Here is a 24052-nt window from a genome sequence, read left to right on the forward strand (position 1 = left end):
ATGCTTTGAAGTTCCTGCCTGATAGCCTCATATTTCCCCTTACTCCAACTAAAAGTTTCCCTAACTTGTCTGTTCCTATCCCTCTCTGATGCTACGGTAAAGGAGATAGAATTGTGATCACTATCTCCAAAATGCTCTCCCACTGAGAGACCTGACACCTGACCAGGTTCATTTCCCAAGACAGATCAAGTACAGCCTCTCCTCTTGTAGGCTTATCTACATATTGTATCACACCCAACAAACTCCACCCCATCTAAACTCCTCACTCTAGCGAAATACCGATCAATATTTGGGAAATTAAAATCTCCCACCATGACAACCCTGTTATTATTACACCTTTCCAGAATCTGTCTCCTGATCTGCTCCTCAATGTCTATTGAGGAGCAGATCAGGAGACAGATTACTACTGAGTGTACTATAAAAAACACACAGTAGAGTTATTGTCCCCCTTCCTGTTCCTAACTTCTACTCACAGAGACTCTGTAGTCAACCTCCAAAACTTCTTCCTTTTCTGCAGCCGTGACACTATCTCTGATCAATAGTGCCACGCCCCCACCTCTTCTGCCTCCCTCCCTGTCTTTTCTGAAACATCTAAAGCCTGACACTTGAAGTAGCCATTCCTGTCCCTGAGCCATCCAAGTCTCTGTAATGACCACAACATCATAGCTCTAGGTGCAGATCCATGCTCTAAGCTCATCTGCTTTGTTCATAATACTCCTTGCATTAAAATAGACACATCTCAAACCATCGGTCTGAGTGCATCCATTCTCAATCACCTGCCTATCCACCCTTTCGCACTGACTCCAAGCTTTCTCTACTTGTGAGCCAACCTCCCTTTCCTCCGTCTCTTCAGTTTGGTTCCCACCCCCAGCAATTCTAGTTTAAACTCTCCCCAGTAGCCTGAGCAAACCTCCCCGCTAGGATATTGGTCCCCCTAGGTTTCAAGTTTAACCCGTCCCTCTTGTACAGGTCACACCTGCCCCAAGAGAGGTCCCAATGATCCAGAAATCTGAATCCCTGCCCCCTGCTCCAATCCCTCAGCCACGCATTTATCCTCCACCTCACTCTATTCCTATACTCAGTGTCACGTGGCACAGGCAGTAATCCTCAGATGACTACCTTTGTAGTCCTGCTTCTCAACTTTTTTCCTAACTCCTGTAGTCTGCTTTCAGGACCTCCTCCCTTTTCCTGTCTATTTCATTGGTACCAATATATATCACGACCTCTAGAATACTGATTCACCCCAAAGATGAATCAGTATTCTAAAAGCAGGAAGATGCAACTGTGGCTGACAAGACAGTCAAAGCCAATTGTAAAAGCAAGAGAGAGGACATATAATAGAGCAAAAATTAGTGGGAAGTTAGAGGTTTGGGAAACTTAAAAAAACGACAGAATGCAACTAAAAAAGCCATAAGGAGGGAAAAGATGAAATATGCAGGTAAGCTAGCCAACAATATCAAAGAGGATACTGAAAACTTTTTCATATATACAAAGGGTTGAAGAAAGACAAGAGTAGGTATTGGAGCACAGGAAAATGACACTGGAGAGGTGATTATAGGGGACAAAGAAATGGCAGATGAACTGAATAAGCGTTTTGCATTAATCTTCACTGATATATATACCTGATGTTGTACTCCTCCAATTTAGCATTTGGTTTGAGGCCTGTTAAGTTGTGCTCAACTGCTTGTTACTTATGTAGAAATCAACCCCTTGTCAAAGCAATCATTGGTGTTTTAGCTGCATTATTCAAACATTCGCCAATCCACTTATTCAAGGGAATGTTAAAATGACAAAACAAAGGAAAATACATGCCTCTTACTCAGCATAATTTTTAACCTACCTTTGCCTCAAGGGTTACCAGGCGTTTCTCCCCCTCTTGAATCCTATTTATGAATTTAAGTAATGAATCTACCCTAAAAAGAAACAAATAATCTTATTATGTTAAAGGATGTGATCTCTGCTGTAAATGAGAACTTGTTATCAGAGATAAAGCAAGATGCAGTTATTCCAAAAACCGATTCCAGGCCAGTTCAAAAAAGAAAATATACACATCTCTAACAAGGCAGAGTAAATGTTGAGTAACATGTAAATCAACTTGAAAATATAATGGCTACCACCTGGCTTGTTGATAAGTTTGTTTTCGTCTACGAAGAAACTCCATTCATATTGGTCAGTCTGTTATTGGAATAACCTATGTACTCCCTGCATGTTTCAGTACTATCTGAATATAATGGATAAATGTTTATATATGTATTCATTAGAAATAAAAAGTTCTTGTGTTCACTTCAAATAAAACTAGAGGAAAAAAATTTTAACAGAAGTTGAAGGTCTCGCTTTAAGTAAGAGCTGAAATTTGATTGTAAACAAGCTGGGAGAGCAGAAACCTGATTGGTTGAGGATGAACCAATCAGGAGAGATGCACTAAGGAGGTACAAATACCACTGGACTAAACATACCCAGGCATCATTCTTGAAGAAGAGACAGAGCTCGTCATTGACACATCAGTCATAATCGATACCTGTACCCAGCTGGAAGTCCGAGAAGACTTTATTCATCGTGTACACCGTATTGGCGCGTGGCCAAGTGGTTAAGGCATCAGTCTAGCGATCTGCAGGTCGCTAGTTCAAGCCTCAGCTCAGGCAGCATGTTGTGATCTTGAGCAAGGCACTTAACCACACATTGCTCTGCGACGACACCAGTGCCAAGCTGTATGGGTCCTAATGCCCTCCCCTTGGACAACATTGGTGGCATGCAGAGGGGAGACTTGCAGCATGGGCAACTGCTGGTCTTCCATACAACCATGCCCAGGCCTGTGCCCTGGAAGCCTTCCAAGGTGCAAATCCATGGTCTCATGAGACTAACTGATGCCTATATATAACACCGGGAAAGCACTAGATCCTATTTTTTTTCAAATCTTCACTTGTTACGTTCAAGTTTAATTGTCATTCAACCATACACGTGTATAAAGCTAAATGAAACACCATTCCTCCAGCGTCAAGATGCAAAACACAGTGCATACAATCGCACACAGAACATATAGTTACAGTCACAAAATCATATTCGCATAAGTCCCTGAATGTCAAGGCCTAAGGATTAATGGTACATTGGATGTTATCCTGGAGCCATGTTTTGCAAATACAAGCACACAGCAGTTTGTCATTTTGCTCAGGGTCATTCTCAGACAAAGGCAATCCCGCTTGCCTTCCAGGGAGTGAACACTGGAGAGCAGCACCGATGGGAGAGCCGGACTGCAGGGACCAGCACCAAGCAAGCACAGAATCTAGTGTACCCACCTCGCCTCTATATTCTCGCACACCACCTCAAATGCCTCCTGACCTGGGTGACTGTAATAGACAATGCTGTGGCATGGCGGCCTGGTCCGCACAGCAATGCAAGGCCAGGCAGTCCCCCTGGCGTCGGTCCCACCAGTGAACTGTATTTGTAGTATTTCTTATTACCAGTGTCCAGTTGAGTCTTGAGAGCACATGAAAAATGTTTAAGACAAACATTTGCAGCATTTGTTGGACCCAAAAAAGCCACTGTGACCAAAAAGCAGACATGTGTGTCCTCAAAATTTTTATGCTTTATGTTTATGGTCATGTGGATTTTCATACACTTTACACTGATTTTGCATTCAGATATAATACCAACCCAAACTTTTTTCAGACTTTCCCCTTTGTACTGGTTTAGAGTTTGTTTCTTCTTTTAATTTACCTAGTGTATGACACAAAACCCCTCTTCAGCATCAGAGAGAATTACACTATATAATTAGCTTAGGGCAACTGGAAAAATAACATGGCTGAAGAGGAGAAAATACAGGAGATACTCAGCAGCTCTGACGCCATCCATGGAGAAAGAAAGAGGTTATTGTTTTTGAAAGGTTATAATGAAAGGTCATCGACCTGAGATATTCTCTGCAGCTCTCTCAACAGATGAAACCTAATTTGTTAAGTATACCTATCATTTTCTACTATTCATATTTTCAATAAATGCAGTTTGCTTTTTGATGTAATGTATATGAATTACTGAAAAGATTTAAATAATATATCACATTGTAAACTCATTACAATTAACAAAATGTTTGAAGTCAGAAGAATCATCAACCATCAGGCTTTTGATCCAGAGGGGATAAGTTCACATAACTTCGCTTGCCCCATCACTGAACTGTTCCCTTCAACCCATGGATTCACTTTCAAGGACGTTTCATTTGTGCTCTCGATATTTATTGCTGACTCTTTTTCATTTGTATTTGCACATTTGGTTGTGATTTGCACATTGGGTGTTTGGCTATCCTGTTGGGAATGTTTTTCGTTAATTCTGTTGTTTTTCTTGAATTTACTGTGTATGCCCACAAGAAAACAAATCTCAGGGTTGTATATGATGACACACATTCACTTTGATAATAAATTTACTTTGAACTTTGACAAGTATGTATGGACTGATTGAAAACCGAGAACAAAGTAAACTTTAAAGATAGTTGTTAGTGTTAGCAAGAAGCTGGATGTGGAATAGTTGAGATTACAATTTGCAAATAGTTTGCACTGGAATTAAAAAATAATTATGGAAGGAAACTTATAAAATATAGAAAAGGAAAATCATTGGAATGCCACCTTCACAAGATGACGTACATGGCAATACATGTTGGTATGGAGAACAACAAGGTGATACATAAGGTCAGAGAAGCAGAGTACATACAGTACTCTGCAAAAGTCTTAAGCACCCTAGATTCTTTATAGGCTTTCAGATGGTATGGTCTCAAATGAATTCTGATCTCAACATCATCGAGGCTGTCTGAGATGACCTGGAGAAACAAGAGTAAGCAAGACAGCCAAAGTCTACAGAAGAACTGTGGCAAATTCTCCAAGATGCTTGGAACGACCTACCAGCCAATTTTCTTATAAAACTGCATGACACTGTATTGATGTAGATCTAAAGGTAGAGTGGTCACACCAAATCTTGATTTGATTTAGTTTTTTTTTACTGTTTACTGCTCTTTTATAGTATTTTTTGATACTTAGAAACTTTTCATTTCATTATTTTTCAAAGCATCTTCACTTCTCAGATTTGTTTCGTATGTACCTAAGTCTTTTGCACAGAACTGCGTCTGTTAATTCCTGGAGGAAAAATTGTGAAAAGCAGAAATATTAACAAAACAAAGCCTAGCGTAGGCTAGGTGGAGCAAAATGAGCATATCTAATTTCCCTTCATGAAATAGTTGTTGATGTTCTGAATAAAGTGCACATTCTAGAGTGATACCAGAATAACCTGTTAGAAATCCATAGCCAATGGATATATAGATTTTTTTTGTGCACAAGAGCCATATTAGAGACCATGTGTAAATAAACCCTCTAACACATGAACAAGGCAATTTGGGAAATCTTTAAACTGCATCTGTACAGTAAGATGATGTTTTAGGCAAATGGATAAGCACACGAGGGAGCAAGTGCAGAAGGAAATTGTGGTGAGGTTAGGGAAATGTAAGAGCAGGTGGAAAGAGCATTAACACTAACATGAACCTATTGGACTAAGTGGCTATCATTGTATTGCAAATATTTTATCATTTGTTCAACAGGTGAAATAGGACTTAACAGGGGTAGGCCCAGCTACAAACTCAGTTGTCTTACATTAAGCCATGGGATAAATTGTCCTGAAGTTTCAAAGTTCAAAGTAAAGTACATACGTATATGTCACCATTTACTACCTCAAAATTCATCTTCTTGCAGGCATTCACAATAAAACAAAGAAATACAATGACAAACTACACACAAAGACTGACAAATGACGAGTGCAAAAGACAAACGGCAAATAAAAAAGAATAAGTAAATAAATGCGAACATGAGTTATAGAGTCCTTGAAAATGAGTCCATAGGTTGTGGAATCAGTTCAGAGTTGAGGTGAATGAAGACAGCCATGCTGGTTCAGTAGCCTGATAATTAAAATGTAACACCTGTTCCTGAACCAGATGGTGTGGGACCTAAGGCTCCTAAAGCTCTTCAATCAGGCCACTTCACATGTGAGATGGCTTTCTGGAAGTCATACCTGGACCTCTTCTACTTTCTTGAGTTGCTGGTCCTGAACACTCACCGATCTAGTCCTCAGCAGATTGTGGGACTCTTGGTTAATCCAGGGCTTCTGGTTGGGGTAAAGTTTGAATGATTTTGTGGGGACACACTTGTCCATAAGTATCTTAATAAAGTCTGTGACAATCACGGCATATTCACTCAAGTCCTCTGATAAGTCCTTGAACATGGCCCTGTCCACCAATGTGAAGCAATCCCGTAGCCACTCCTCTGCATCATGTGACCACGTCTTTGTTGTCCATTCTTCTGGAGCCTTGCTCTCTAACCTCTACTGGTATGCAGGTCAGAGAAGGACAGCCAAATGATCAAATTTCCCAAGATGTGCATGGAATGAGCTACCGGCGGCGGTGTGGAGGCAGAAACGATGGGGTCTTTTAAGAGACTCCTAGATAGGTACATGGAGCTTAGAAAAATGGAGGGCTATGGGTAAGCCTAGGTAGTTCTAAGGTAAGGACATGTTCGGCACAGTTTTGTGGGCCGAAGGGCCTGTATTGTGCTGTAGGTCTTCTATGATTCTATGCAGTGTCGGGAACAAATGGTGGAAGCAGGGTACAAATCTGAAATTTATGACTTCATAAGTTTCCTGAGGCCCCATTTGAGCCTCTTAAAAATACACTTCTGCAGACTTCTCTCCAAGTGGAGAAAGAAGAAGTTGGAACTATGAAATTTTTTGGTTTTCACAATAAAACTGGAGTTGGATTACATTTGCATACTCTGGCTAAGTGAGCTATTGCCAACACCCACTGTAACCTATATCAGGCAATCATCACTCTAATTTTGATTTGCAATGGAATGTTGGCTTGTTCTGTTGAATATAATTTCACTGGATATAGTAACGTATTCCAGTTATCATTCCTTGTTATGAAAGCTTACCAATTTTGAAGCAGAATGGAAGTTCTACTGCACTCAAGCAAGAAACTAAATAAAAAGCTATCAGTTCTCTCTATTTAATCTCTGGAGCTCATGATTTGCCATTAATAATTAAATTTATCTATTTAGACTAAACCAATTTAATTAACAATACTTCTATCATGGACTTCTGCCTCCGAGTTATGTATAACTGTGGGAGGTTAATTATTTATGAACAAAGAAACAGTGATTTGAAACGTGCTTCATAATAAACCATAAGAATCGAACAGGGAGCCACAGGTTCAGACCAATATATTGTGCTCAAGGAACATCCTGATGCAAATAATTAGGATTAGGCAAAACTCTAACCACCATGAGAAAGAATACATCTTGGAATAAATTAAGGGCCAGTTCAATATTGTAATGAGTGAATTTTGTAGGGATCACAGAACAGTGTAGTACAAGATCAGATCCTTTGGCCTACCATGCCTATGGCAATTTGAAACAATCCTGTCTGTTACACAAGGAACTATTACTTCTCCATATCCCTCTATTCCCTGCGTGTGTTGCATTCCTGGCTAAATGCCTCTTAACATTGCTGTCATAATTGCATCAACCACCTTCTGTGTACACAAAACTTGCCTCAAATCTCAAAACTTGTTTCGTATCATCAGTTATCTATCAGGATAATCTATTTTGGACAGAATCAAAAGGATCCTGGGCTTTGAAGTAATTCTGTCTCCATGATGCTACTGAGACATGTCTTACCTTTCAGCTATTGTGACAGAGTTGACTTCTGATCATTTTATTCTCATCATTGGGAAGCACATTTTGTTAGAAAGCTATTTTAGAAAGATAGAAAAAATACAGCACAATACAGGCCCTTTGGCCCACAAAGCTGTGCCGAACATGTCCCTACCTGAGAAATTACCTGGGGTTAGCCATAGCCCTCTATTTATCTGGGCTCCGTATACCTGTCCAGGAGTCTCTTAAAAGACCCTATCGTATCCGCCTCCACCACCATCGCCGGCAGCCCTTTCCACGCACTCACCACCCTCTGTGTGAAAAACTTATCCCAATATCTCCTCTGTACCTACTTCCAAGCACCTTAAAACTGTGCCCTCTCGTGCTAGCCTTTTCTGCCCTGGAAAAAAGCTTTTGACTATCCACACAATCAATGCCTCTCATCATCTTATACACCTCTATTAGGTCGCCTCTCATCCTCCATCGCTCCAAGGGAAAAAGACTGAGTTCACTCAACCTATTCTCATAAGGCATGCTCCCAAATCCAGGCAACATCCTTGTAAATCTCCTCTGCACCCTTTCTATAGTTTCCACATCCTTCCTATAGTGAGCCGAACAGAACTGAGCACAGTACTCCAAGTTGGGTCTGACCAGGGTCCTATATAGCTGCAACATTACCTCTTGGCTCCTAAACTCAATCCCATGATTGATGAAGACCAATGCACCATATGCTTTCTTAACCACAGAGCCAATCTACGCAGCAGCCTTGAGTGTCCTAAGGACTTGGACCCCAAAATCCCTCTGATCCTCCACACTGCCAAGAGTCTTACCATTAATATTATATTCTGTCATCATATTTAATCTACCGAAATGAACCAACTCACACTTATCTGGGTTGGACTCTACCTGCCACTTCTCAGCCCAGTTTTGCATCTGATCAATGTCCTGCCGTATCCTCTGACAACACCTCCAACTTTTGTGTCATCAGCAAATTTACTAAACCATCCCTCCACTTCTTCATCCAGGTCATTTATAAAAATCATGAAGAGTAGGAGTCCCAGAACTGATCCCTGGGGCCCACCACTGGTGACTGACCTCCATGCAGAATATGACCTGTCTACAACCACTCTTTGCCTTCTGTGGGCAAGCAGGTTCTGGATCCACAAAGCAATTTCCCCTTGGATCCCATGCCTCCTTACTTTCTCAATAAGCCTTGCATGGGGTACTTTATCAAATGCCTTGCTGAAATCCATATACACTACATCTACTGCTCTTTCTTCATCAATATGTTTAGTCACATCCTTAAAAAATTCAATCAGGCTCGTGGAGCACAACCTGCCTTTCACAAAGCCATGCTGACTATTCCTAAGCATGTTATGCCTCTCCAAATGTTCATAAATCCTGCTTCTCAGGACCTTCTCCATCAACTTACCAACCACTAGAGGAACATGGAGTATTTTAAAAACTTGTGTGAAGCAGTTGGCTACGTTGATGTTCTTTACTGCTTGCACAGATGGTAGTCCCAGACACTGACTGAGTGCAAAGTAGCATACAACTATGCCAGGAATGGATTGCATTTTCACTGTTGGAGCATAGCTTATTTTTCTTCCCATAATATATACAGAATATACAAAGAGGGTATTCTTTTAAAAATTATCACAGCAATTCAACACATTCCCTTACAATGCACCAATGCCACTTATGTTTCCTCAAACAATGAGGTGAAATGTTCCAGAGATTATTACACACGGTCCAGTGGTGGCATTGAATTAGAGAGATAAAGCATGGAAAGAGGCTGCCAAGTATCTGTTTACATCAATCCTATTTTTTATTCTCCTACATTTGCATCAACACCCCCAGATTCTACCACTCATCTACACACTAGGAGGAATTTACAACAGCCAACTAATCTACAAACTGACATGTTCTTGGGACGTGGGATGGAACTGGAGCACACACAGGAAATGTGCAAACTCCATAGGGTAACGGAGCTCAGGAATGAACTTGGATGAGTTGAGCTGGTTTCAGGTCCAGCGGAGGTTCAGTGCGTGACTCAGCAAGCACTCCTGCCTCCTGGAATACGCCAGCTGGCACCACTCAATTGCAGACGTTTCCTTAATTTGGACAGGGAGATGTTTCAGACAGGACACAATGCATTTTTGGCTAAGCTGATGTTCCAGTTACACTCGGTGTTGAACTGAGTTTACTTTCAATTACACTTACTTGTTGAAAGTTTTCTTCAATCTTTCAGTGCTGCTTTCTCTCTTCCCTTTTTCTAAATTGGCAAGATAATTTTCTTTTTGCACTGATTCCCAGATCCTGATTTTCTGGTCCCAGCTCTCTGGTAACTTTTTTTCTAGAATAGGTGCATATAACAAAATATTTGAAGACAAGAGCTACTGTACAATAATTTACTTGTTCAAACTAAAAGCACTTAACATTGTATTAGTGTTCTCTCTCCCTTCGTTTGAAGGGTTGATTACGGAAGGTGGTGCAGGAGTCTGAGTTATACATATAGAAACAGTCCAACTCATCTGTGCTAACCAAGATATCTGCCTGAGCTGGTTCCATTTGAGACTGTTTGGCCACGTCCCTCTGGGCCTTTCCAATTCCCTCATGACCACATCCCTCTGGGCCTTTTCTATTGCCTCTTTGCCATGTTGCTCTGGGCCTTTCCTATTGCCTCGTGACCACGTCCCTCTGGGCCTTTTCTACTACCTCGAGACCACGTCCCTCTGGGCCTTTTCTACTACCTCGTGACCATGTCCCTCTGGGCCTTTTCTACTACCTCGTGACCACGTCCCTCTGGGCCTTTTCTACTACCTCGTGACCACGTCCCTCTGGGCCTTTTCTACTACCTCGTGACCACGTCCCTCTGGGCCTTTTCTACTACCTCGTGACCACGTCCCTCTGGGCCTTTCCTATTGCCTCGTGACCACGTCCCTCTGGGCCTTTTCTACTACCTCGAGACCACGTCCCTCTGGGCCTTTTCTACTACCTCGTGACCATGTCCCTCTGGGCCTTTTCTACTACCTCGTGACCACGTCCCTCTGGGCCTTTTCTACTACCTCGTGACCACGTCCCTCTGGGCCTTTTCTACTACCTCGTGACCACGTCCCTCTGGGCCTTTTCTACTACCTCGTGACCACGTCCCTCTGGGCCTTTCCTATTGCCTCGTGACCACGTCCCTCTGGGCCTTTTCTACTACCTCGAGACCACGTCCCTCTGGGCCTTTTCTACTACCTCGTGACCATGTCCCTCTGGGCCTTTCCTATTGCCTCTGTTTGGCCACGTCCCTCTGGGCCTTTTCTATTGCCTCGTGACCACGTCCCTCTAGGCCTTTTCTATTGCCTCTTTGCCACATTGCTCTGGGCCTTTCCTATTGCCTCATGACCACATCCCTCTGGGCCTTTTCTACTACCTCGTGACCACGTCCCTCTGGGCCTTTTCTATTGCCTCGTGACCACGTCCCTCTGGGCCTTTTCTATTGCCTCTGTTTGGCCACGTCCCTCTGGGCCTTTTCTATTGCCTTGTGACCACGTCCCTCTGGGCCTTTTCTACTACCTCGTGACCACGTCCCTCTGGGCCTTTTCTACTACCTCGTGACCATGTCCCTCTGGGCCTTTTCTACTACCTCGTGGCCACGTCCCTCTGGGCCTTTTCTATTGCCTCGTGACCACGTCCCTCTGGGCCTTTTCTACTACCTCGTGACCACGTCCCTCTAGGCCTTTCCTATTGCCTCATGACCACGTCCCTCTGGGCCTTTTCTACTACCTCGTGACCACGTCCCTCTGGGCCTTTCCTATTGCCTCTGTTTGGCCACGTCCCTCTAAGCCTTTTCTGTTGCTTTTTGGCCATATCCCTCCAGGTCTTTCCTATTGCCTCTTGGCCACGTTTATCTAGGCCTTTTCTATTCTCTTTTGGCCACGTACTTCTAGGCCTTTTCCACTTCCTCTTGGCCATGTTCCTCTAGCCTAGTGGTCGCCAAACTTTTTAAGCCCAAGATCCCCTACCTTAGCCTTAGTGAAAGGCAAGATCGACCTACTAAATTGTTTAGTCACACGCATGCGCATGGGCAGGAAAACCCCGCAACCCTGAAACAACCTCTTTTTACAAACAGCTTTCTGTAGCGGGGAGTATTGCTATATTACCATTATCTGAATTGGTATTACTTATTTTTATAATGCTCACATTACAACACCTTTAATTCTATGTTTTATTATTTAATTTTATTTCAACACAAAAAATAAATGACAGACACCCCACCCTGCAAAAACTCATTTCAGGGAGGTAGCACCATCAATTTGCGGGAGACTTCTGGGAGAGGTGGGATGTCTGCAATAGAGTAGCTCCTTAGCAGCTGGCCAGCTAGTTTAAATAACATCAGCTATGCTCATGAACAAATGACACCTGTTAAACTCACCTCAACATGTCTTTTACAGTCTTAACCCACCATGGGTAATAGGAAAGTCACTGTTGCAAACGGTGCAGCGAGCAACACTGTCATTATTTTGACCCCTATTAGGCAGGGGTACACTTTAGTGTAGTCTGGGGTGATGTACGTTTTATATTTTTTTGGAACACTCTGCAATGGCGCGCTCTCTCGCACTCTCTCTCTCTCTCTCTCTCTCTCGTGGTCACTCGCGCGCTCTCAAGCGCTCTTGCTTGCTTTCTCACTCGCTCTCTCTTGTTTTCTCGCTCGCTCGCTTGCCTTCGCTCTCGCCCGCGTGCTCTTGCTTTCTCTCTCGCGTGCGCTGTCTCTCGTGGTCGCTCTCATGCTCTCTCTTGCTTTTCTCTCGCTCACTCTCAAAAAAATTGATTTCCGTGATATTGTATATAATTTGCGGGCATCAGGGAGCCACTATTAATATGCGGGAGACTCCCGGAAGTTCCGGGAGAGGTGGGATGTCTGAAATGAATAGAAATTGACTGTTGCACTCAGTGTAATGACTGGGGCTGAATATCTAATGCTAGTTCCCTGAAATTTGGCTCATAACTACAGATAGCCAGTCTGAGACAGTCTGTGAGGTGGCTGTCAGCTCCTGTACTTAGATTTTGTAATTTTCATCTGTTGCAGCACAGCACCCTCGCAAACCTCCTGACAGACTGAATATTTGAATGGATGGTTTCCTTTGTTAAACTGAATGTTGAATCTGTCACGTTTTTCAGGTGTTTTGTATTGGTAAACTGTTACTGAGACACTAGTATAAGTTTCAGAGGTACGCAAGACAATGACACCACTGTTTTTTGTTTCCCAGTTATTTACATTTGGGGAATGTTGGAATTTAAAGGGGGAGAAGTGTTGTAATGTGAACATTATAGAGATAAGTTTATACAAATTGGGATAATGGTAATATAGTAATACTCCCGCAACGCGGCTACGGAAAGCTGTTTGTAAAGAGAGGTTGCTTCTGGGTTGCGGGGTTTTACTTCCGCTCTTTTCTACCAGGGTGCTTGGCAGCAGAGCTATACACACATGCGCACTAGGCAGAAAGAACAGAGCTAAAACCTCACAACCTGGAAACAATCGCTCTTTACAAACAGCTTTCAATAGCTGGAGTATTCCTATATTGACATTATCCTAATTAGTATTACATACTTATTTTTTATAATGCTCACATTACAACAGTATTTGTGTATTTATTTATTTTTCATTTTTCTCGGGATCTACTGGGAAAGTCTCAAAGATCAACCGGTCGATCACAATCAGCCGGTTGGCGACCACTACGTCTAGCCTGTTCTATTGTTTCTGTTTGGTCATGACCCTCTAGGCCTTTTCCATTGCCTATTGGCCATCTTTTTCTATTGCCTCTGTTTGGCTATGTCCCACTAGGCCTTTCCTACTGCCTCTTGGCCATGTCCCTCTAGGCCTTTTCTATCGTCTATTGGCCATCTTTGTCTAGGCCTTTTCTATTACCTCTGTTTCTATTCCCTCTAGACCTTTTCTATTGCCTTTGTTTGGCCAAGTTACTCTGGGCCTTTTGTATTCCCTTTTGGGCATGTCCCTCCAGGACTTTTCTATTGTCTCTGCTTGGCCATCTCCCTCTAGGCCTTTTGTATTCTATTCTGGCCATGTCGTCTAGGCCTTTTCTATTGCCTCTGCTTGGCCATCTCAGTCTAGGCTTTTTGTACTCCCTTTAGGCCATGTCCCTCTAGGTGGGTTCTATTGCCTCTGTTTGGCCATGTCCTCCTCGACCTTTTGTATTCCCTTTTGGCATTGTCCCTCTAGACCTTTCCTATCCACATACCCGCCCAAATGTCGTTTAAATATTGTAATAGTACCTACTTCTACAAGTACCTCTGGCCACTTATTCCATCTACTCATCATCCTCATCAGCGTATCAATTTTGCTGATGATTTTATATACCTCTCTAGGTTCATGCTTCAACTTACTCTGCTCCAGATAACAAGCCCCGGCCTATCAAGTGCTCCACTCCCGGTAACACCATCGCAATTCAAAAGGAGTGTGTGCTGAGGGATACACGGAAGCTCAGGGGGACTGCAGTCTGGCTAACACGGTGGTACGGCTGGTACAGCAGTTGCTTCACTGTTCCAGCAATCCAAGTTCAATGCCAACCACCGCTGCTACTGGCACAGAGTTTCCACATTCCTCCGACATCCCAAAATCTCGCGAGTTGCTCCGTCGTGTGGATGCCATAATTGCACCTAGCGTTCGGCCTGAGGACTAACATTCAAATGAATTTGAGCCTTGCACATGAGAACAAATAATAGGCTTGCCTGGAGACGCTAATGCTAGTTTAGGTGCACATACCAGAAGGGCAACTTACCAAAATGCTCTTGCTTGTGTTGTGGTTCCTTAATAATTGAACTAATCAGAAGGTTCAGGTGACTGATAATGATGAAGGGTGGGGCAAGAGCAGGCCGGCTGTGATACTCAACTATCAGATTGTAGCGCTGGAACTTCCAAAATATGTCCGTGTTTACCTGTACAATCTGAAAGGTATAACTGGAAAAGAAAGCACATCACTGAAATGTAATAGTACGGATTAGCCCTTCTACATTATTGACACTTGCACATTGTGATTGCTGTAAATTACTTCGATGAAACCATCAGTGTGCAGAGTTGGACAGAACAGTTGGTGTCAGCAATGAATTTGCTGAATTTATGAGGTCCAGCAGTTCTCAGTAACTGTACAGACTGGAAGGCTTCAGTTGGAGTTCTGCTGTGTGCAGGACACAATCTATTCGCATGGGGCAACCAAGCAAATGCATCTTTCCAGATGCACACTTACCATACGTTTGCAGAAACGTGGCTGTTCATTTGCTTGAGTGGGAGTAGATGGAGTAGCATCCTGGCCTACAGGTTCCCAATTATTGATGAAGAAAGCTCTGTAGGGATCAGTTCTTCACCATCAAACTGGAGATTTCACAGGTTTTATCCAAGAGGATCAACAGAGTCACTGAGGATCTGCTAGGCCTAAATGTCCATCTTCTGTCTCTACTGAATCTTCCATTTAGTTACTTATGTGCAAACACTATCAAACATCCAAGATAATTTTAATTGTTTTTTTAAGATTCCAAAAAATCAAATGTGTGCTGTAATGAAAACAGAAACTGCTGAAAACACTCAGCAGATTAAGCAATTCTGATGAAGGGCCACCAACCGTTAATTTTAACTGTTTCCACTCTCCATAGATGCTGCCTGACTCACACTTCATTTCTAGCATTTGCTGTTTATATCTTAGAAGCTTTGAATTTCAGTTAAAGTGTGCCTCATCTGAGTACTTGACATTGGTTTGCAAATCGACTGGTAATATTAATTCTAAGTCTTAGATTGTCAGTTTGCTGAAACCGACTTTCCAGTAACAAAACCATTCAGGATGTTTAAGCCTTTAAATGTTCTTGCGTGTATCAGATTTAACAGTGGAATTGTCTTCCCTAACTTCCTCCCAGTTTACAAATGTACTAGTTAGTTTCAGTGTATCAGAACCCAAACCCTCATTCTTTCTCATGGGACCAGGAAAGATCATCCTAGTAATTGGCATGCTAGGTGAAGGTGATAGAAAATGCTGATTGACAGTTTTCTTCTATTAATTCAGTAGACAATTTGTAATAGCTCCAACTAACCATTTGGTAAAAACCTATCTAATTCACTAATGATTTTAGTGGATATCTTATTCATTCTGGCCTATATGTGACTGCAGACCCACTCCATATAGTTGACTCTTAAAATGACCTCTGAAATGACCTAGTTAGCCACTTAGGTGTCAGCAACATCTTCCCAAAGACAGCTAGGGATTGGTGGTGACTTTGCCACTAACACTCAGATCCTGAAAAATGGATAAAATTCTATGTTTCAAAACAAGAGAAAATCTGCAGATACTGGAAATCGGAGCAACACACACAAAATGCTAGAGGAACTCAGCAGGCCAGGCAGGATCTATGGAAAAAAGTACAGTCTATGTCGAACTTCTTTCACCTTAATCATTTTGTACCACTAGAAGTGTATTTGTATGAATAGAGCATTCATAAAGAGAAATCTTGACTTTAGATATTTTTGGGCCAATTACCCTGATATGCATCAACTGCATAATTCTCTTTACATAGGGAGGAAATCTTTTTTCTTTGCAGCTTGAAAATCTGACTGAATAGAGATTTCCAAAAATCATTTTTCAAAGCTACAGGTTTCTGTATTTTGTTAGTAGATTGTTATTTGCTGAAGCATGGAACCTGGAATCTGATTCCAGATGAATAAAGTATTGATATCAAACAGAACTGTTTCACATCAATTACAATGCACTGTGTTTTGTGTTGTTCAACAGGAACTCAGATGTCCTCACTGGCTTTTCAGCATCAGTAATAGTAGTTTAAAAAATATGAAGAGTAACCACTAACATTTCAATGACACAAAATGTCTAGACTACACATACAAAATGCTGGAGGAACTCAGCAGCTCAGGCAGCATCTGTGGAAATGAATAAACAGTTGACGTTTTAGGCTGAGACCCTTCATCATCTCAGCCCAAAACATTGACTGTTTGTTTCACTTCATAAATGTTGCCTGATCTGCTGAGTTTCTCTGGCATTTTGTATGTGTAGATAAAGATTTCTAGTATCTGCAGAATTTCTTGTGTCAAATGTTTAGGCTAATGGTTTTGTCCTAAAGCTTTATATGCCAGGAACTGTGCACCTATCATATTGCATTACTCGAAGGAGTTAGATCACCAGCAGCATTGAGCTTGAAGGCAAAGTGTACACTGCTGAATAAGATACTAAATTGAGAATGTAAGATTTGGTTGAATAAAAATAGGTGGTTTTAAATGAACAACGTAAATCTGTTGGGTAACCTTTCACTATTTTTGGGAAAGATTAAAATGTCATTGGAACCTGCTAGTGTTTACTTCATGACTTCAAAAGCCAGTGTGCATTTATAGTAGTGCATTATCATGTCACTGTGAAAGGTGTTAATCCACAGGAACATGCACCAAATCATCCAAAGCTGCAGAACCAGAACAGGAGGAGATCTCAAAATCCCTGAAGCAAATGTTATGCTACCTGAACATTGCGATCAGAAGATTCAACAGCAACACATTCGTGACCAGCAGGAAGATGACCAGAAGCATGATGACTAGCCAATTTGCATAGCGATTAATGCAGTGGGGCAAGTTAGCTTCCATTGTTATGTTGCCTTCGTTGCCAAAGCATGTTCGATTAACCATCCGAATTTCTAAAATTACAAAGAAAACATTCTTAGTGCTGAGGCCCAGAACAGGAAATGAAGTTGATTAAAAGAGAGGCACCCTAAGTTTGATGCTGGCATAGATAATTGAAAACATTTTCAAAGTTCAACGTAAATTTATTATTAAAGTACGTATGTCTCACCATATAAAACACCGAGATTAATTTTATTGTGAGGTTATTCAATAAAAAACAGGTGTACTTTAACCACATAGGTTAGAAAATGAAATCTGTTGGCTTGAAAATTTGTTGATTCATGAAACCATTTGTGTGTGCTGAAGGAACTTAATCTGCTTTCTACCCTTGTTCCAAGTTGTCTGTTTCTGTAATGTGTTGATCAACTGAGCCAGCTGAAAGTCAAGCATTAGTATAAAATTAGAAAGAGCAGGACCCACGAGCAGCACAGGCTTCCTATTCAGCAGACAACCTCCATGAAACATTGACGATTCCTTCCCTCTCACTCTCAACACATACACACGCTGATCGACCTGCTGAGTACCTCCAGCAGATTGTTGGTTGCTCCAGATTTATGCACCTGTAGTCTTTTGTGTTTCCTTAGAACTAATTCTGTTGCTGATAAAGGAGACTAACCCAATCTGAGACTATGCTGAGCTGTGACCTTGGGGCCTGGTGCATGAAAGCTCCTGTAGGTTGATCATGACTTATTTCTTGAGTCTAACACTGACAGAGCTCCATTGCTGTACATCAGCTTCTGACCAGTCTAATCACCTCCTCAGCCTCCCAGATTTTCTACTCCTTCCCTCATTCCCTATCATCGCACTCCCTCCCAGCCAAAGGGGCACTGTCCCCATCCTGGACCTCTCTGAAAAACTTCAACTGATCTGTGACCCACAACCTTTTGTCCCACCTCCGGTAGTAGGCCAGTTGGCCATTTGTTCCAAAATTCATCAACGTCAAGGCTGATCTTTTATCCCCTTGTCACTTCTCTGCACTAATTTCACATCCCACAATCTCCTTAAAATCCACAAGTCTGTCTGTAATGATCCTTTAAACACTGCTGGAGAGAGAATTCCAAAGTTCAACCATCTTGGGTGAAAATCGATTTTCCTGAATTTTAAAACAATGATCCCCTGTTCTAGACATGCCAGTCAGGAAACATTATCCAATTCTGTATCCTAGAAAGTCCTGAAGGATCTTTCAATTTATACTTCCAAACTCAATAGAATAAAGGTCCAGCCTGCTTAATCTCAGAACGATTCCTCTCATCCATGAGTCAATCTAACTAATCTTTGAATCTCTCCCTATGTGACAAGTATAACCTTAACAAGACTCATCTTATGGGATACAATACCTTGTGTCATATATGCAATAGAGAATGCTACAGTGAGACCTACCCATAAAATGTGCACATGGCTGGCATAATACACTTTCAGGTCAGGATCAATTTCTAGACCAGCACTTTCAGTTGTAAGAATCATTTCTGCTATTCAGCATACACTTCATGTCTTAATCCCAATTCAGGAAAGATTCTTTATGACCAGTTTTGCCTTCAATGTCTGGGGTTATTTCGGAGAAAGAGTGATCCAGCCAGTCTTATTCCCCTGCCACTCCACCATCGTATTTTGCGCCCAATTCTGTTTCTGAAAGATACTACTAAATTCACTTAGGCTTCGTTAGCTGAAGCAAGTAGAATTCAAACCATGTACCATCTATTTCGTCCAGTGGGATCTGGCCAAATATCTGAAGGTAAGGTCTGTAGAGAACGTTCCTAAAGATCCAGTCCACCCGAGTCTCATTGGGGTGTAGCAGTGCTTGAGTGGCCACCCCATAGGCAACAAGCCAAACGCTCAGGAAAAAGAGGAAGAAGAAGACATCTTTCATCTGATGGTAAAGATGGAGAAAGAGAGTCAGACATTAATTGCCCCTACTCAAACCACAACACCGTAGACATTAAGCAAGTAAACAATGCAAACTTTATGAAGTAGGAAGACACTATGGACCTTTTCATTTACCTACAGGTTTATATAGCCCTGTGTAGTTTACAAAACATAACTAGATCACTCAGATATGGAAGACAGTGTTCATTCACAGTCATTGCTGAATTCACTAAGCTCAGCAAAGATTACAAGCACGGTACACAGACCACACTGCCCCGACTGATGAGTGGGGAAAGTAAACAAATCGTGTTCCAGATTCAGGTCAGAAGGCAGTGATTACTATGGAAGGTGCATCTCAAACTTCAAAGTAAATTTATTATCAAAGTACATGTATGTCACCATATACAACCACAAGATTCATTTTCCTGTGGGGGTACTCTGCATGTCTATAGAATAGTAACTATAACAGAATCAGTGAAAGATCTACCAGAGTGCAGAATGAAACAAACTGTACAAATGCAAATATAAGCAAATAGTAACAAATACTGAGAACATAAGATAATGAGATAAGGAGTCCTTTGAAGTGAAATGATTGGTTGTGAGAACATTTCAATAATGGGACAAGTGTGTATAGTTCTCCCCTTTTATTCAAGAGCCTGATGGTTGAGGGGTAGAAATCTGTAAAGATAATTGTGCACGGCTGTGATGAGTAAAACTTGAATTGGCTGTCAGTAAGGACAATTATGCACAACGGGGCAAAGAACTGGTGAAACCACTGATAAGAATAACAGCGCTCAGAGATGTCACAAAGAGTATTTCTCTATTTCTTAAAAAAGGGACAAATCCATTCTGGCCAATTACCATCCATCAGTCTATTCTCAATCACCTGAAGTGATGGAGGTGCTGCTATTGCTGCTGTCAATGCTGAGCTTTATTTCTATTAAGACCGAGTAGCCTGAGCCATCACCACAGCCCCAGTCTAACATAGACAAGAGACGAGTTCTGTAGGTGAGGTGTTAGCCACAGGTCTTAATGATAAGGCAGCAATGCTGTGTGAGACATTCATAAATCCCTCATAAAACTAATGCCAATGGCACTCACAGCAGAATGTTTACACTGCACAAAGGAAAATGTTTGTAGTTGTTGGCCTGTAATCATTTGAGCAGCAGGTTGCAACAATAAGGGTTTCTCAGGCAACCATCCTAGGCCCAACCAGCTTCAGCTATTCTACTGATGACCTTCCCTCTATCATTAAAGTCAGGGGCAAGACTGGTCATTGAATAAAGCATTATGTTAAGTTCCATTTGGAAATCTTCCAAAAACAAAGTAATCTATACGCTCATGCACAATACTATTAAGGCATGGACTAATGAGTAACAAGAACTAAGAGCAGGGCAGGGGCTGAATTCATTGACTTATCTTCCGATTCCATGAAGTCATCCACTATCAGTACTCTCAGTAAACTCACAAATATTCTCCACTTGTCCGAAATAATTACATGTGCTATACGTGCCTTGTGCTGTGTGTGACTGTTGGTACTGTGTTTTGCACCTTGGCCCCAGAAGAACACTGTTTCATTTGGCTCTATTCATGGGTTTGGACGATAAAGCTTCAACTTGAAGATGGTACTCAATACATCACTGTGATAATTCAAGGCAAAGCATCCCAACCGCGGGCTTTCCTTCCATCACTTTAAACGTTCACTCCCTCCACTGTCAGTATTCCACGGACATAGTGTGCACTATCTGCAGTTCACCAAGGTTTCTGTGCAAACACCTTGCAAATCAGAGCCTCTATCAAGTGGAGGGGGCAACACAGCTGATGCATGGGACCACCACACCACCCCAATCATATAATCCTCGATTCCCCCATGACCAACTGTAGTGATTCAAGAAGGCAGCTCATCACCATCTTATCAATGGCAGTTAGGAATGAGCAATAAGGATGGCCTTGCACATTAAGTACTCATCTTGTGAATGAGTATTTAAAAATTACATTGTTATAAAGTTATAGGTAAGTATCATCATCTCCAGGAGAGGATGGGTCCAATACATCAGCTAATGATTGCCTCCACTTGTATTTACATCCATCTATTACAGCTGTGAGAGGGAAATCCACTTACTTTCTCTAATATCACCTCCTCAGACAGGGCAAATACAGACCCTGACTGGACTGCAGCTTCTAGGTACACTGATCAGCAGTACAACAAAGAGTCCAAGATAGTTGATGCATATCCATCACTGATGCAATAGTTAGCAACTCTTGGCAGGTTAACCATGGTGAGTCTTGCTATCCTTGGTTACCACATAAAGGAAACTTAAACCATGAAAGTTTGGCAAAACTTTACATTCTCACCATTTGTTTTACACGTTCTGTCCCCTTAAGGAACTGAGTTCAATGCTTGGGCATGTTTCTTCACAAATGTGGCTGAGAGAGGAGTGCTGGGGTTCCATTGAACTTGAAGGCGATTGGGTGAGGCTAGCAACCAAGCCCAATCCTTCCTTTCATCAAAAATTTACGCACGTATTATCTCGCAACATCGCCTGATCATTGAATGAGGAGCAAGCCTAGAAGTCTCTTGGGCATTTTGCAGAAGTTATTCAATGCACTATTGTTGGAATTTAGTCTAATTTCTTGCACATTACCAGATAGCCATGACTTATTTCAATAAAGAGAAGGTAATGACATAATGCTGACATATGAACTCAGATTGTAAATGACGTCATTGCTACAAAGACACCTACCATTCGTTCCACAATGATAATCTTTGGCCCCAGCTGCTTATTAATAGCAAAGATGTGAATCAATCTCAGAGCAAACACCATAAAGTCCAGGCAAAGGGTTGTGCGGCCAGCATCATATGTGACAGAGAGCATTCTGTATTGGAACAGAACACATTCCTGATTAGAAGAGCACAGATACAAAAGATTCAGAGATCTGCAGGACCAGGCACATGATGAGGCTACACGGCCTATCACATAAGTACACTTCAAGCTTGCTTGACCTCAGAGCTTTTCTGTACAGTTTTGTTGAAGTTCTGTACTGTTTATTGAAAATTGAGACTATAGAACAGTACGCAACCCAGTAATTTGTGATTTCATGTCATCATAAGAAGAATTTAAACAAACATTCAAACTCAAATTAACTTCCATCCACTAGGAACCTGTGAATTAGAAAAAATCATAGTTGTAAAATTAGTCAGCTCCATCATGGGTATTAACCTCCATAGTATCCAAGACATTTTCAAGGAGCGGTACCTAAGAAAGGTGGCGTTCATTATTAAGATCTCCCATCACCCAGGACATGCCCTCTTCTCATTGTTACCATAAGGAAGGAGGTACAGAAGTCTGAAGGCATATACTCAGCGGTTCAGGAACACCTTCTTCCCCACTGCTATTTGATTTCTTAATGGGCATTACCTTACTTTTTAAAAATTATTTCTGTTTTTGCACTACTTTTAATTTAACAATTTAATAAACACTATTATATACTTACTGTAATTTGTTTATTTTTCTATGTTTGTCATGTATTGACTCTGTTAACAAATTTCACAACATATGCGGGTGATATTAAACCTGATTCTGATTTATGACATTGTGGAAGCTTGCAGAGAATCATTGACATTACAGCACAAGCAGGCTAGTCAGATCAACATGTCCATCCTAGCCATTAAATAACACCCATCTTTCATTCTACAGTCTTGTGGGTTAAAGCTCTTTTTGTGCTCAACCAAGTAATTTTTAAGTGTAATTGGTGTTCCTGACTCTACCACATTTCAAGCAATGAGTTCCAGACATGACTCCTCAATTAAAATTCTCTTGCCTCCTCAACCTCCTCAATTTTCCCCTCTGGCACTATTACCTCCTCCCTGAAGTGTGATGTCCAGACTATATATATATCGTTACCTGTGACCTAACTGGTACTTTATATAGTATTACTTCCTTGTTCTTGTGTTTCATCCATTGGTTTGTTGTTCAGTCGTTAAGTTGAGTCTGATTTTTCGTGACCTCATGGATTCCTGCACACTAAGCCTTCTTGTTGTAACCTGCCTCTCTAAGATCCCCCAAGGTCATACGCATTGTCTGAGTAATATTATCTATCCATCGTAGCATCTGTCATTCTCTCCTTCTTTTACCTTCTGTTATACGTAACATGAGAGTCTTCTCCAAGGAACCCTGTCTTCTCTTGACATGCCAAAATATTTGAGTTTTTGTCTCATAATCAAGCCTCATTGGTAAACATGAAAAAAAATGTTACGGAAGAGCAAAGTTTGAGATCCTCCAAGAGGACCTTGTCATAAGGTTTGGAGGCTTGTGTGCCTCAGTGACCCAGAGAGCTATGTTGGCTGGAGTCAAGGCATTGTGTTTTAGCTCTTGGTAGGGTCACCCATGCCAATCAGGTCAAAGGGTAAAAGCCTGACTGAGAGTGGTCCACCAGTCCTCCAGGTTTAGAAGTTCAGCTCCGGGCTAACAACCCTGACTGGTCAAAAAAATTGGTATGGAAACAGCAATGAAGAATCCTTCTATATTTGTGTGCAATGGTATGGACAGACAGGAATGGAGGACCTTCATTACTACCCTAAAAAACGGAGGTGTAACGGGCAGTAATAATAACAAATAAAATCTTGGTAAGAGTAGGAGAAAATCTCCACAACAAAGAGACTTGGAGAAGCAGAGTGTGAAATATAGGAGGTTCATATCATGACAAACACAAGTAGAAAAGCCTGCATGTACAACCTGTCAGCCAATAATATCAGGGACTTATGGAAAGACGGCTACTCATGTCAGCAGAGAAAAACTATAACAGGAATAAAAGTTTCCTTGCACTAGTTCACAATGACAGC

At 41.7% G+C, this 24052-nt stretch overlaps 1 protein-coding gene across 1 annotated transcript in view; it reads right to left on the reverse strand.

The window, feature by feature from the left end:
* trpm5 (transient receptor potential cation channel, subfamily M, member 5) overlaps nucleotides 1-24052 on the reverse strand; it is a 132978-nt gene that overhangs the window by 8574 nt on the left and 100352 nt on the right. Inside the window, exons 19-24 of the mRNA XM_063063233.1 lie at nucleotides 21954-22086; nucleotides 19039-19213; nucleotides 17189-17360; nucleotides 14462-14640; nucleotides 9897-10029; nucleotides 1841-1913 (exon numbers count right to left, since the gene is read on the reverse strand). Of these exons, the coding sequence (XP_062919303.1) occupies nucleotides 1841-1913; nucleotides 9897-10029; nucleotides 14462-14640; nucleotides 17189-17360; nucleotides 19039-19213; nucleotides 21954-22086 (865 nt within the window). The remainder of the gene's footprint in view (nucleotides 1-1840; nucleotides 1914-9896; nucleotides 10030-14461; nucleotides 14641-17188; nucleotides 17361-19038; nucleotides 19214-21953; nucleotides 22087-24052) is intronic.

This window comes from Mobula hypostoma, chromosome 11 (assembly GCF_963921235.1).
Source record: "Mobula hypostoma chromosome 11, sMobHyp1.1, whole genome shotgun sequence".
Lineage (NCBI taxonomy): Eukaryota > Metazoa > Chordata > Chondrichthyes > Myliobatiformes > Myliobatidae > Mobula > Mobula hypostoma.